Source organism: Lolium perenne, chromosome 4 (genome assembly GCF_019359855.2).
Source record: "Lolium perenne isolate Kyuss_39 chromosome 4, Kyuss_2.0, whole genome shotgun sequence".
In the NCBI taxonomy this organism is placed as follows: Eukaryota; Viridiplantae; Streptophyta; class Magnoliopsida; order Poales; family Poaceae; genus Lolium; species Lolium perenne.
Window position 1 is genome coordinate 31,609,864 of NC_067247.2, and position 13,436 is coordinate 31,623,299.

A 13,436-nucleotide genomic window follows, 5' to 3' on the forward strand; every position below is an offset into this window, starting at 1 on the left:
AATCAAAAGAAATATGTATAAGTTATAAACAAATCTAAAAGTAATTCGGGAGATTGTTAGTGGTACATGTCACAATCATGAAAAATCTCAACCCAAAATTCTCTTTATTTTGTGGTAGACAAAAATAACAAAATCTGATATATATTCTTGGAGATTTGAATATGACTACTCTGCACTTTTGTTACTTTTCTGTAACTTAAAATACAAAGTATTCGAAATTGATATTTTACACGCTTGTGGAATACATTATTAGCTATATGCAGATTTTTTTTTTCTCAGAATTTTCTGAAACTCAAAAAAAAAAAATTTTGTTCATTTGAAAATCGAGATCACTGGTGGCTATTGCACCAAATCTCTATCGAGGAATTTGCCGTGAATTTATTTAACCTGACAAAGCCGTGGCCGGTGCCTGCGCCTAGTACTGAGGAGGTGAAGCTTTTTTACCCGACAAATGCGTGGCCGGCGCTGTCAAGTAGCGGAACAGTGCCAGGTAGCGGTGAAGAAAGAGAAAGGCCTCAACTGTCCACGGCGCTTTCTATCCATCAGACGGGGCGCAGCAGTAGTACACACAGCCAGGCGAGCGGCATCAATGGCCAGCCAGAGCTAGCAGCAGCAACGCCGCATTTCGTAACGGGAACGCTTCCCTCCGTCCCGTCCTCCTCTGATCACGCCCCCTTTCCCCTTCTGTTTCGTTAAAACGATTTACCTAGGCGCGTAGATTACGCCCGCGGCGAAGCGCCATTATTTGGTATGTCGCGTGCCTCCTCCCGGTCCATAAATACCCCGCCAAGCTCCCACCTTTCCCCTCCCAAACCACTCGCCACTCCTCTGCTCACTGCGACTGCGTACGACGCCCGGTGCGAGTTGAGCGACGACGATGGCTGGCGTAACAATGCCGTCGCTGCTCGCCTTCTCAGCCGTCCTCCTCGCGTTCCTGTCTTTCCCCGCCGCGGAGGCCCGCATCCCGGGCGTGTACACCGGCGGCGACTGGCAGAGCGCGCACGCCACCTTCTACGGCGGCAGCGACGCCTCCGGCACCATGGGTACGCCCGTTCTTCTCCTCTCGCGCGCATTCCTCCTCCGTCTAAGAAACCTCCATGTCGCCTCCTCTCCTCCGCGCCACTAATCTCACCCTCATCTCCTCGCGTTGCTCTCTGTGCAGGCGGCGCTTGCGGCTACGGCAACCTGTACAGCCAGGGCTACGGCGTGAACAACGCGGCGCTGAGCACGGCGCTCTTCAACTCGGGCCAGAGCTGCGGCGCCTGCTTCGAGATCCGCTGCGTCAACCAGCCCGGCTGGGCCTACTGCCTCCCGGGCACGCCCTCCATCCTCGTCACCGCCACCAACTTCTGCCCGCCCAACTACGCGCTGCCCTCCGACGACGGCGGCTGGTGCAACCCGCCCCGGCCGCACTTCGACCTCGCCATGCCCATGTTCCTCCACATGGCGCAGTACCGCGCCGGCATCGTCCCCGTCACCTACCGCCGGTACGTCCCCAAATCGCCCGTCAAACTCCTTGCGTCTATTTTGGTTGGGGTGTAATTACTTTTAATTGCTTGCATAGCAAACATGATTTACTTCCTTCCCAGTGCAATGCGATCCTGTTTCTTTCTCGGGGATCGTTTCTTAATCTTGGTTGGGAAAAACATTCGTCTTGGTCCTGGTTTCCCTGCCATTTCTTTTCCGGCCAATGGGGAGAACGCAGGCTCTCTGGGCTCTTCTTTACCCAGCACAGATTCTTTTTTCTCTCGTCTTTTGAGACGGCGGTACTGTACTGCACTGCCCTGTCCATCCATCCATCGAAAAAGAAAAGTAAAAGAAGCCTCGTCGCGTTCCGTCGGCGTCTGTCACGGGAGCAGCAGTCATTTTTGTCCGTCATTCCCGCCGTTACTCGGTATTTATGTTCACAAGATCCGTTCAAAAATAACAAAACATTATGGGCAAGTATTATCCCCTGCTGCAGCTGCAGGAACTAGTAATTGATAATTGATACGGTAGACATGGGCAACATTTACAAAAAAAACAGAGAGGATACGGTAGATATGGGTAGCACGTAGTACTTGGATCGAGAGAAGATGCACACGGCACACGGCGATAAATCGCCATAAATTCCGGCGCTTCATTTTGCTTCCTTTGTCAATCTATCGACGGCGTGCACCGGATGCATATGCGGCTTTAAAGGCGGAACGACGTGACACGAAATCGCAGCACGACGGACGTTAATTACTCCTGCTCGTGGCGTGGTTCGAGTAAAAGCGGTTTTGGTACCAAGCTAGAAATAGAGTGCTCGTCTGCGCCACTGTCATGTGCTTTCTTACTACGCCCCCTTTTTTCATGATAAGCGGTCCGTCGATATTGAAACTATTTTTTCGTGATACAATTCGAGGCCTGTTTTAATGGCCAGATTAGCAGGGAAATTGCACTTGCCACTAGTATTGTTTACTAGTACAGAAGGCCGTGATTCGCGCAGGGCACAGCACAACACCCGGAGAAACATCCAAATTTATGCGCGTCGTCGTGGTGGTTGCTGTAGAACCCAGTGCGCGTAGGGCAGAGAGCACACTTACACAGAGACACGCTCACCAAAGCCTTTGACCTTTGCTCTCCTCATTGGATGTCTGAAGTGCGCACCCGTGATACTCAGAGAACTGCACCGTCCCCGTCTGCCACTCACCTGCCCTTCCCACAACCTGCGTCCTGCTCCTCCAAATTACCACCATACCCCCAACTAACAAACTCTTATCGGACCTCTAATCTTGATTACCTGAGCTTTACTCTGACGTGTCAATGTCTTTGCCTGTACGCAGGGTGCCGTGCAGGAAGTCCGGCGGCGTCCGCTTCACCGTCAACGGCTTCAGGTACTTCAACCTCGTGCTGATCACCAACGTGGCGGGGGCCGGCGACGTGGTGCGCGCGAGCGTGAAGGGGTCCAGCACCGGGTGGATGCCCATGTCCCGCAACTGGGGCCAGAACTGGCAGTCCAACTCCATCCTCGTCGGCCAGGCACTCTCCTTCCGCGTCACCACCAGCGACCGCCGCACCTCAACCTCGTGGAACGCCGCGCCGCAGAACTGGCGATTCGGGCAGACCTTCGAGGGCAAGAACTTCAGGGTCTGATCCGTCAGCGATGATGGCCTTCCTTGCTTCACCTTCCTCCGCCGGCGACAGAGCAGAAGGATGGAGAAGGGGCATCTTGCTGTGATCATCTTATATACTGCTATATAGTGAGTAATTACTACAGAGATCGATTCAGTGGTCTGGGTTGGTGAGTTTTTTCGGTCCTTGGTAGCCTGTGAATGCATATGCAACATGCAAGCAGGTGAACCGTACTAGCAAAAGTCTTGGGGTTTGTTAGGGTAATCAAACTATTGCTCCTGTTGGTCACTGTCATTGCCGGTAGTAGTATGCAAGTGGGTAATGGCGATCGATGTCCGTCAGAGTGTAGTGGCTGAAGTGGCTGCAGAGCTGCGGCTGAAAATGGGAGCGGTGAGTGTAGCCCGCAGCTGCTTGTGTCCTGTGCCGTGTCATCTTATCTCCCATGACACGGTACTGTTATCTATCATCATGGACCTGATGATTTATATATATGTCTTGTCAGTTTGGTGATCGATTGGAGTATCTGTTTACGTTTGCCTGCTGAGCGACAGTCTGGATCAGTGTATGTTTGGCTAAGCAAACTTGCAGCGCTATGGCTTATCATTCCTGCCGGCTCCTTTTGGACAATCCAAATCATCTCCGGCAAGTTGCCCGCTCGTTTTGAGCGTTCTTCCAGCAGGAAATACGTGAAAGCGGGAAAGCGAAAGCGCGGGCCGGGCAGGCTTGCTTTCGCCATGATTCTTGCTTGTTCGGACGCGAGAATGGCGCCAACGACACCGCGGTGGCGCGCGACCGACCATACCATTTCTCGTAGCCATCATGGCGTGCAGGCTGCGGCTTCTCTTGTTGCCCTTTTGCCCTTCACGTCAGACTCCACATCGCCTTCAGCAGGGACGGGAGTGGGGTTTAGCCGTCCATATCGCCAGGAAAGGAAGAAGCAAGTTTGCAGATCGGGTCGATGCATCAAACAAGGACGGGTTGCTCTCACTAGGCCATACCATCGAACGATGCAGTCGCCGGTGAAAATCGGCTGACGCCCACCAGAATCATACTACATACCACCTATGTGCCAAAGTCAAAATGCACGGCGTCAGCTGCAAGCAGGTGGCCCCACTCAGATACGAATTCGATCTAGTGACCAGGGCCAACAGCGAAGGCACACCAGTGAGCTTTGACTCCAATGCCATGAGTTTAACGACATATAGATCCACCCTGAACTTGAGTTGAGCAGCCCCTGACAAGGGAGAGGGAGAGAAGAGAGACCTGCTTGACAAAAGCCTGATGACCTTCCGCAATATACACACCACATTTTTACAAACTAACACCCTAGCTAGCTAGCTAACAGGCTCAAACACCACCTTGCTACGACGAGTGAAGCACCGACGTCTTTGGGTCTCGTCCGGCCGCCTTCTGAAGGTCATTCGAGCTTTTCCGGCGAGGTTTGTCGCTGTTCCTGCCGACGCTCGCGCTGGTCATCTTTCTGCCTGCACCCTTGGGGTCTGATGCCAGTTTCCGGGCTGCCTCGCCGGAGTCCTGAATACCTTCCAGAATTGTGACCACAGCGTCCATGGACGGCCTCATCTTTGATTCGAACTTCAGGCACTCGACGGCGAGGGCAGCAATGGTCTGCGCACCGCTGAGGGAATATTGGCCTTCCAGTCTGGTATCCAGGACGCGGAATATCTTGCGCTTGTGCGTGAGATATGGCCTGGCCCATTCAACGAGGTTGTGCTCTCCCTGGGGCCGGTTCTTGTCGATGGCTCGACGACCAGACAGCATCTCCAGAAGCACTACCCCGAAGCTGTAGATGTCGCTCTTTGCAGTAAGATGGCCTGAAAATGTTGAATGGATGTTTATCACATGCTGATATAGCCTCTCAGGTACATGTTACTAAGAAGTACTGCATGTTCGTTGCCTAGACTGCAGCATTGCAATGTTTTGGCAGTAAAGTAAATTAAGATTCAAAACATAAGAAGGCTTGAAAATAATGGTTTGTTAAATGGATAATTACCACATGCTAAATATGAGCTCTAGGTAAATTTCCTAAATTGTTAAGTGTATATATTTATACCACAAGGCAGCATTTCAACATTTGTGCAGACAATGCAATTCAGAGAATCGAAAACTATGACAGCTACTGTCAAATCATGGAACAACTAATGGTTAAAGGCAATTAAAATAAGCATAAAATATTCACTTTTATAATTTACGTGCATACCATTGAACACACGTCATGAAGAAAAGGTTTAGATTGATCATAAATTTCATGGAATGGCATTTCAGCATTAGATATTCAATATCAGATCCTGGCACACAATGCATTTCTACTGCATGTGAAGCAACTTTAACCAAGCAAAAGTCGTTACAGAAAATGTGATCTGATAGCTTAGACCGACTGCTATTAACTTATGCACTAACATTGCAATGTTTTGGCAGCAAGGTAAATTAAGATCAAAACATAAGGTGGTGTGTAAATAATGATTTGTTAAATGGATGTTTACCGGTTGCTGAATATGAGCTCTAGGTAAATTTTATAAAATGTTGGTGTATGTTTTTTATCAGAAGGCAGCACCTCAACATCTGTGAAGCAAATTCAGTTCAGAGGAATCAAAAACTATGACAGTTACTATAAATCATGGGACAACTTGAACTTATGGTTGAAAGCAATTAAACTAAGCATCAAACATTCCCTTTTATAATTTGTGTTCACGCCATTCAACATTGGTCGCGAAGAATAGATAGATCATAAATTTCATCGAATGGCATTACAGCACTAGATTCTGGCAGAAATCATTATCATTAGACCATCGAACATAGGTCACGAAGAAATACTGCATGTGTAGCAACTTTAACGAAGCAGAAGTTGTTTTAAAAAAATGTGACCAATTGCTAATAACTTATGCACTAACATTCAGTGGTTGCAGTCACATGACAATGTTGCATATCTAAGACAGGCAAATGTGCAATACTTGCTTGATAAAACCCAAAAACTCAAACCAAATGTTACCTGTTGACAGATATTCTGGAGCTGCATAACCATATGTTCCCATTACCCTTGTGGACACATGACTCTTCTCACCAACAGGACCATCCTTTGCCAATCCAAAATCAGAGAGTTTTGCAGTATAGTCCTGGGCAGAAAAATATGCATTCCTTTCAGTAGAGATCACACGATCATAGAGGCTAAACTATGGTGAATTGACGATTCAGTTGCACTTACTGTGTCAAGAAGAATATTGGATGTCTTAAAGTCCCTATAAATAACTTTAGCCTCTGCACTATGAAGGTAGGCTAGTCCTTTTGCAGCTCCAAGTGCAACCTTCATTCTTAGGTTCCACGAAAGAGGTTGAAAGTGTGAGCCTCCTACATGAAGGATTCATATAGCAAGTTATAGCTACAACATACTACAGTCCACAGCGATATTGTATGCAACACAAATAAATATTCATAGGACACTAGTAGAGCACCAAGTACTAGTCCAACTTACTCCTGAAAAGATGATTTTCCAAGCTCCCACGTGGCATGCACTCATACACTAGCAGCCGGTACTCATCTTCCAAGCAATACCCAATTAGCTTGACAAGGTTGGTATGGCAAAATTGGCCAAGGTAATTAACTTCCGCCTATAAATGGACACACAAGAGTCAGAAAAACATCCATGTGCTTGATGAACACATCTGGCGCTGTAAGTAATGAATTTAACGACATCACATAAATGTATGGTATACCAAAATAAACTTCAAAGAAACATGGATTTAACATAACATCAAGGAAAACAGCAAAAAAAAAAAGGAATGCCAGCTATGCTCACCAACCACTCTCGGTGCCCTTGCAAACCTTCCTGGTTGAGTCTTTTCACAGCAACAGGTATTCCGGTGCCAGGTTTGCAAGCTGACAATGTATGCTCATCAATCCATCCTTTATAGACAGATCCAAACCCTCCTTCGCCAAGCACACTGTCAGGACGGAAGTTCCTTGTAGCTAACCTGAGATCATTATAGCTGAAGACCTTAACATTGGCTGACTGCAAGATCTCACATTCAGTCTTCGCACTTGGAGGCATGGAAGCAGAAGAGGCTCGACTGCTGCAGGCACTAAGCCTACTTCCATCTTTGCCACTACTCCTTGAGAACATTCCTGTAAATTAGGTCTTTAGTCAAATTTCTACTGAATGAAACATACAAAAATACCCGTTTGAGGATTCTATTTTGAAGAAAGTATTTTCTGACGAACAAATTTTAGAATTTATCTATCCCATGTCACAGATCATCATGTTTTTACAGCTTGATTCCATTTTTGTAAGGAAAACTTTGCACCATAACTAGGGACTGGGTGAAGCAAACAATCAGCAATTGGCTTATCTGAAATCCGATATGAGTGTTGGAAGTTGCAAGATTAGCCATTGTCATCTGTGGTACACAATGCTAGCTATAGAGGATAGGTCCTAGAAGTTGATGCGAAGAGCATTTTGGCCGAGCAAGTAACAGAGGTAAGCTGTTGCTGCCTGAGAATGGTGATATGCTCTGGACCAAGAAATTAAATTATTACTAGCATCAAGCACTATGGCAAAATGTACTGTGAAAATCATAGGGGTTCCCCTCCGTCACGTGGTAACATGCATACACTAAGTTTCTAGTAAGCTTATCCAACACACTATGCACCAGTTGCCACGTCACACAGCATACCCGGAGTCTTCCCGCCCCTATGTACCACTAAGTTTAGTTACGCCACACATACAAATTATTAGCAATTAAGAGATGCTTCAATCTAATCAGGTTACTCAAACAAAGCATGTGGCAGCTATACGACAAATTTCTTGTACAAACAGTCCAAGATTGAACTTGACAGTTCATATCATCGCCAACCAAAAAGTATCTTTCCGTTATTGGAAAAGAGAATTTGTTGTTTGTAGCCATGGAACATGCACATTTAATGAGCAGCAAAACCCTACTGACTATGCGCGGGAAACCATATTGAGAGACACGTGTGAATAAAAAAAAATCAAGATGCATGCTCCATACTGGACTTTACATATCACATATGGCAGCTAAACAGGTGGTTCCCCTTTATCAAGTGGTAACATGCATACACTAAGTTTCTAGTGAGCTTATCCCACCCAATATATACATCAGTTGACACGTCACACAGCATATCCAGAGGTTTATTGTGCATTTGTAGCATATAAGTTCAGTTATAGCACACACATAACAATTATTAGCAATTAAGATATGCTTCAATTTAGTAAGCCGACAGAAGCAAAGCACGTGGCAGGTATACGATAAAATATCTTGTAGACAGTCCAAGATTGAACATAACAGTACACATACATCATCACCGACAAAAAAAATTCTTTCCGTTATTGGAAAAGAGAATTTGTTGTTTGTACACATGGAACATGCAATATTAATGAGGCAAACCCTACTGAATATGTGCGGGAAACCAATAATACAAATATGTGTGGGAAACCAAAACTGAATATGTGGAAACCAAATTGAGAGGCGTATTTGAATAAAAAAAAAGCAAGATGCATGCTCCATATTGGACTTTACATATGACAGCTAAAACAGGTGGTTTAACAAAATTCAGCATCAACTTAAGCAAGGAACATTTGAGAAGCTTTCAACTAGTTTCACCAATAATATATGACTTTAGACCACAAAGGAACCACAATTAAGAGATGCTTCAATCTAGTAAGGTTACTGAAACAAAGCATGTTTTATCTAAAAGAGGAACAAAGGCCCTGACCCAAACAACGCACGCGGCAGCTATACGACAAAAAATCTTGTAGGAACAGTCCAAGATTGAACTTGACAGTACATATCATCACCAACCAAAAAGTATCTTTCCGTTATTGGAAAAGAGAAATTGTTGTTTGTAGCCATGGAACATGCACAATTAATGAGAGGTAAAAACACTAGTGAATATGCGCGGGAAACCAAAAATGAATATGCGCTGGAAACCAATACAATATGCGCAGGAAACCAAATTGAAAGACAGCTGTGAATAAAAAAATGAAGGTGCATGCTCCATATTAGACTTTATATATAACAAATAAACAGGTTGTTTACCAAAATTTAGCATCAACTTACGCAAAGGAACAACTTGAGCACTTTTCCTAATTTCACCGATAACATAATAACATAAGAATCCAGTCCAAGGAAGGAACCACTATAGAGATATAGAGACAACTAGGCAGAGGAAGCCGCCCCTAAGTTCCAGTGTTACACTTTTCAAATGAAAAGTTTTAAATAATCAAAGTCAACTGATTAGTATACATATCAGAATGTCACAACAGGGCACACTAGACGTACCGCACTGTATTATTAGTCTTTCCTTCAATCAAATGTTTACTACTTGAATATGCGCGGGAAACCAATACGAAACCAAATAGAGAGACGTAGTGAATTAAAAAAACATATCAAGATGCATGCTCCATACTGGACTTCACATATGACAGCTAAACATGTGGTTTAACAAAATTTAGTATCAGCTTACGCAAGGAACAAGGTGAGCACATTTCCTAATTTCACCAATAATATATGAATTTAGACCACAAAAGGAACAGCAATAGAAATATAGAGACAACTAGCCCAAGCAAGCCGCCCCTAAGTTCATGTGTTACATTTTTTTTTAAAGAAAACATGTAAATAATCAAAGTCAACTGATAGTCATTGGTATAGTACATACCAGAATGTCACAGGAGGGCACACTAGACGTACTGCACTGTATTATTATTAGTCTTTGCTTCAATCAAATGTTTATTGGTCAACAACAGAATCCCAGGGTGATTTGAATCCGTCATGCAAAGTGCTCAGTACAGGGTAATGCTAGAAGCTTTCCAAATTTCACCAATAATATATGACTTTAGGCCACAATTAAGAGATGTTTCAATCTAATAAGGTTACTCAAACAAAGCATGTTTTATCTAAAATGGGAGCAAAGGCCCTGACTCAAACGAAGCACGTGGCAGCTATACGACAAAAAATCTTGTAGAAACAGTCCAAGATTGAACTTGACAGCACATATCATCACCAACCAAAAAGTATCTTTCCGTTATTGGAAAAGAGAATTTGTTGTTTGTAGCAATGGAACATGCACAATTAATGAGGCAAACCCTACTGAATATGCGCGGGAAACCAAATTGAGAGACGTGTGTGAATTAAAAAAATCAAGATGCATGCTCCATACTGGACTTCACAAATGACAGCTAAACATGTGGGTTAACAAAATTTAGTATCAGCTTACGCAAGGAACAAGTTGAGCACATTTCCTAATTTCACCAATAATATATGAACTTAGAAAGAAGTGAGCCTAGCTCACTTGGTTAGGGAAGTGGATGTACAACCCAACCACCCAGGTTCAAGTCTCCAATCTCCAGGGATGCGAATTTGGGTTCTTATTATTTAAAAACAAAAATCACTGTAGGGGCTCCCCTAATGTATTCCTTTCAAAAAAAAATGAACTTAGACCACAGAAGGAACAGCAATAGAAATATAGAAACAACTAGCCCAAGGAAGCCGCCCCTAAGTTCATGTGTTACATTTTTTAAAAGAAAAACATGTAAACAATCAAAGTCAACTGATAGCCATTGGTATAGTACATACCAGAATGTCACAGGAGGGCACACTGGATGTACCGCACTGTATTATTAGTCTTTGCTTCAATCAAATGTTTATTGGTCAACAATAGAATCCCAGGGTGATTTGATTTGAATCCGTCATGCAAAGTGGGTCAGTACAGGGCAGCGATATATACAAATGCTAGAATATCCACCCCCCCACTCCACTGAGAGAAACCCACATGCCCCATACTGTTTCTCATCCCATAAGGATAAGCACTGCCCAGTTTAAGACAACGGTAGAGCATGTACCACAAGTGGCGGTACAAGCTAGTGAAGCAATCATGCAAGGAAGAAAGCATCGATATCGGATTACTGTACCGGGAAGGTACCTGCTACCTAATAAAGGCCGTAGCAGCTCCAATGGCACGAGTCCTATGAAGGCTTGCAAACGTAGCCAAAAGCTTACTTTAGGGAGACCACCATAAAAGTGATGAGGATGCCTCGCTTTAGGCTAGCTAGCACGTTGAAATCGTGCACCCAAATCCAACTACCGGCCCAAAGCGGGCCTCGTCGACCAATCAAACCAGAGTTTAGGCTATGCAAGTCGGGACTAAACTATGGGGAGTAGGAAGAACCCGGTGGATAACCCCGGTTCCCACCTGAATCCCTCGTAGGAGCTAATGAACAGTGGTGTTGATAGCGTGCAAACGCTTAGTAACCTGGGAATGGACTGGAATTCGCATCTCGGAACCGCCGCGCGCACGAGCGAGCCCCGGTGCTCGCAAGCGGGAATCGACCGAAACTTCATGGGATCACCCCGGAAATCGGTAAGCGAAGAGGGGAGGGCGAACCTGAGGTGCCGGGGTGGGTGCTCCCATCCTTGATCCGTGCGCCCCAGCAGTTCCCCATCCGCCGCGGCACCAGTCACCTACCGAGCGGCAACAGCAGCAGCAACAGCCCTACCGCACCAAACCGAGGCCGCCCGGGATCACGGACGGCGGCGAGCAGCGGTGTTCCTCATGCGGCGGCGAGGTTCGAGCAGGCGAGCGGGCTAGGGTTGCATCCAGCGGCGGCGGGAGGGTGATAAATAGCGGCGGCAGAGGGCGAGCGGTGGCGCGGCGCAGCGCGTGAGGAGAGAGAGAGAGAGGGAGTGTGAGGAGTTAATGGCGGGGAGGAGGAGGAGCGCGAGGGAAGCGTGCGTGCGTCTGCTTCTGCTGCCGCTGCGCTGCGCCTCTTGGGAAAAGCCGGGAGGCGGCGTCGTGCTTCGTGCGTGACGCTGGGGCGCGGGCCCGGGGTTACCTTTTTCCTTGCCGTCTCAGGTTTTACCGTGACTTTCTCGTCTGGTTTTACGGCCACCAGCGAGCGACTGACCCCAGTCCAGTGTGACTGTGGGGGCGGTGACGGGGAGTGCGCGCGCGTATACACGTGAGCAGGTGTCCGTCCGACCGACCGGTTCAGCGTTCCTATCTATCGGGCTGGTTTGGGGGGAGGCTCCTACGGCCCGCCTGCACAAGCCAAAAAAAAAAAAAGGTGAAGAAAATCTTTCTAAATCTATCTTGAAATCTATAAGATCTAAAAGATCTTAATAGATCTTACCGGCTATTTTGTATTTATGAGACCTCTTAGCCTTTCCTTAAGTACAAGTATTTTACGTTACACCAACTTAATAATAGTACAAAGATATCGATATCTACAATAGCAAATCAGTATCACTACATTATCACATACCATGTTTCCACAATATATTGAAGCCTGTTGGGCGTCCACTGGGGGTTCTGATTTCCCAGCCCCCGGTTGCCAGCCGTCGGATCGGCCATCTTGGACGGCCAGGTCTGTTTTTACTGAATGTAGCAAAAAACCACCTCCCGGCAGCAAAAAAAATAATCCGCTTTTGCTACATTGTAGCAAAAACGGTTCAGTCACAAAAATCAAATAAAAGGCTGAGCTCGCCGGAGACCTCACCAGAGAGCTCGTAGCAAAAAAGGTTATGCTATTGTAGCAGAAAAATGATAATGTAGCAAAACCCAATATCATCGGAAATATTGATGAAGACCTGGCCGGAGACCTTGTAGCAAAATTTATATATTAAAGTAGCAAAACAGTAAAACAATTATACCAAGAAAATGTGCTATTGTAGCAAAAGTGGATATCGTTGGAAACATCGACGGGGAACTCGCCGAGAACTCACCAGAGACCTCATCGGAGACCGCTGTAGCAAACATATTATGTAATTGTAGCAAAACCGCAAAATTGTTGTAGCAAAACAAAGTATTCCTAGGTTGCAAATCCACATAACGGAACCCTCGTTAGAGATATCGACAGAGACCTTGCCGGAAATGTCATAGCAAAACATTTAACCTTTTTAGCAACATTGCTGAATAGTTGTAGCAAAAAAAAGTCTACCATCTCCAACCCCCGAGTTGTAGCAACGCCAAACAACATCGGTAGCAAACTCGGCCACTGACGGTAGCTAAACTGACCAGCGTATGTAGCATCGCCATTAAGTGTGGTGCTTGACTTGGCGGTGAGCATGGAACAGGTGAACGGACACTGTCTCCGACGGGATTAATACGTCTAGGCGGGGTCTCGAACAAGGCGATTGGCACCGGCGATGCCGTCCCCCTAACACGCCTCCAAATGACCGCATGTAGCACCTCTGGGGATGGAGATGAGGCGCAGAGCCACTCGGCCGGAGCAGGAGCAGACAGCGTGACCTCGGGTCGAGCAGAGGCGGGGCTCTTGCACTGCAACGAGCTCCATGACGAGCATGGAGAGGCAC

At 46.1% G+C, this 13,436-nt stretch overlaps 2 protein-coding genes across 2 annotated transcripts; one reads left to right on the forward strand and one right to left on the reverse strand.

Moving 5' to 3' along the window:
• The first annotated feature begins 805 nt into the window (after positions 1–805).
• LOC127292099 (expansin-A7) lies at positions 806–3,608 on the forward strand. Its single transcript, XM_051321453.2, has 3 exons — positions 806–1,043; positions 1,163–1,487; positions 2,808–3,608. Exons 1-3 carry the CDS (start codon positions 878–880, stop codon positions 3,115–3,117), a joined length of 801 nt encoding a protein of 266 aa, XP_051177413.1. The 5' UTR covers positions 806–877; the 3' UTR covers positions 3,118–3,608.
• A 641-nt stretch (positions 3,609–4,249) lies between these two features.
• Positions 4,250–11,872, reverse strand: LOC127292096 (receptor-like cytoplasmic kinase 176). Its single transcript, XM_051321449.2, has 6 exons — positions 11,509–11,872; positions 6,908–7,233; positions 6,584–6,719; positions 6,317–6,459; positions 6,104–6,227; positions 4,250–4,928 (listed from the first exon to the last, which is right to left on the reverse strand). Exons 1-6 carry the CDS (start codon positions 11,564–11,566, stop codon positions 4,459–4,461), a joined length of 1,257 nt encoding a protein of 418 aa, XP_051177409.1. The 5' UTR covers positions 11,567–11,872; the 3' UTR covers positions 4,250–4,458.
• Between the last annotated feature and the right edge of the window lie 1,564 nt (positions 11,873–13,436).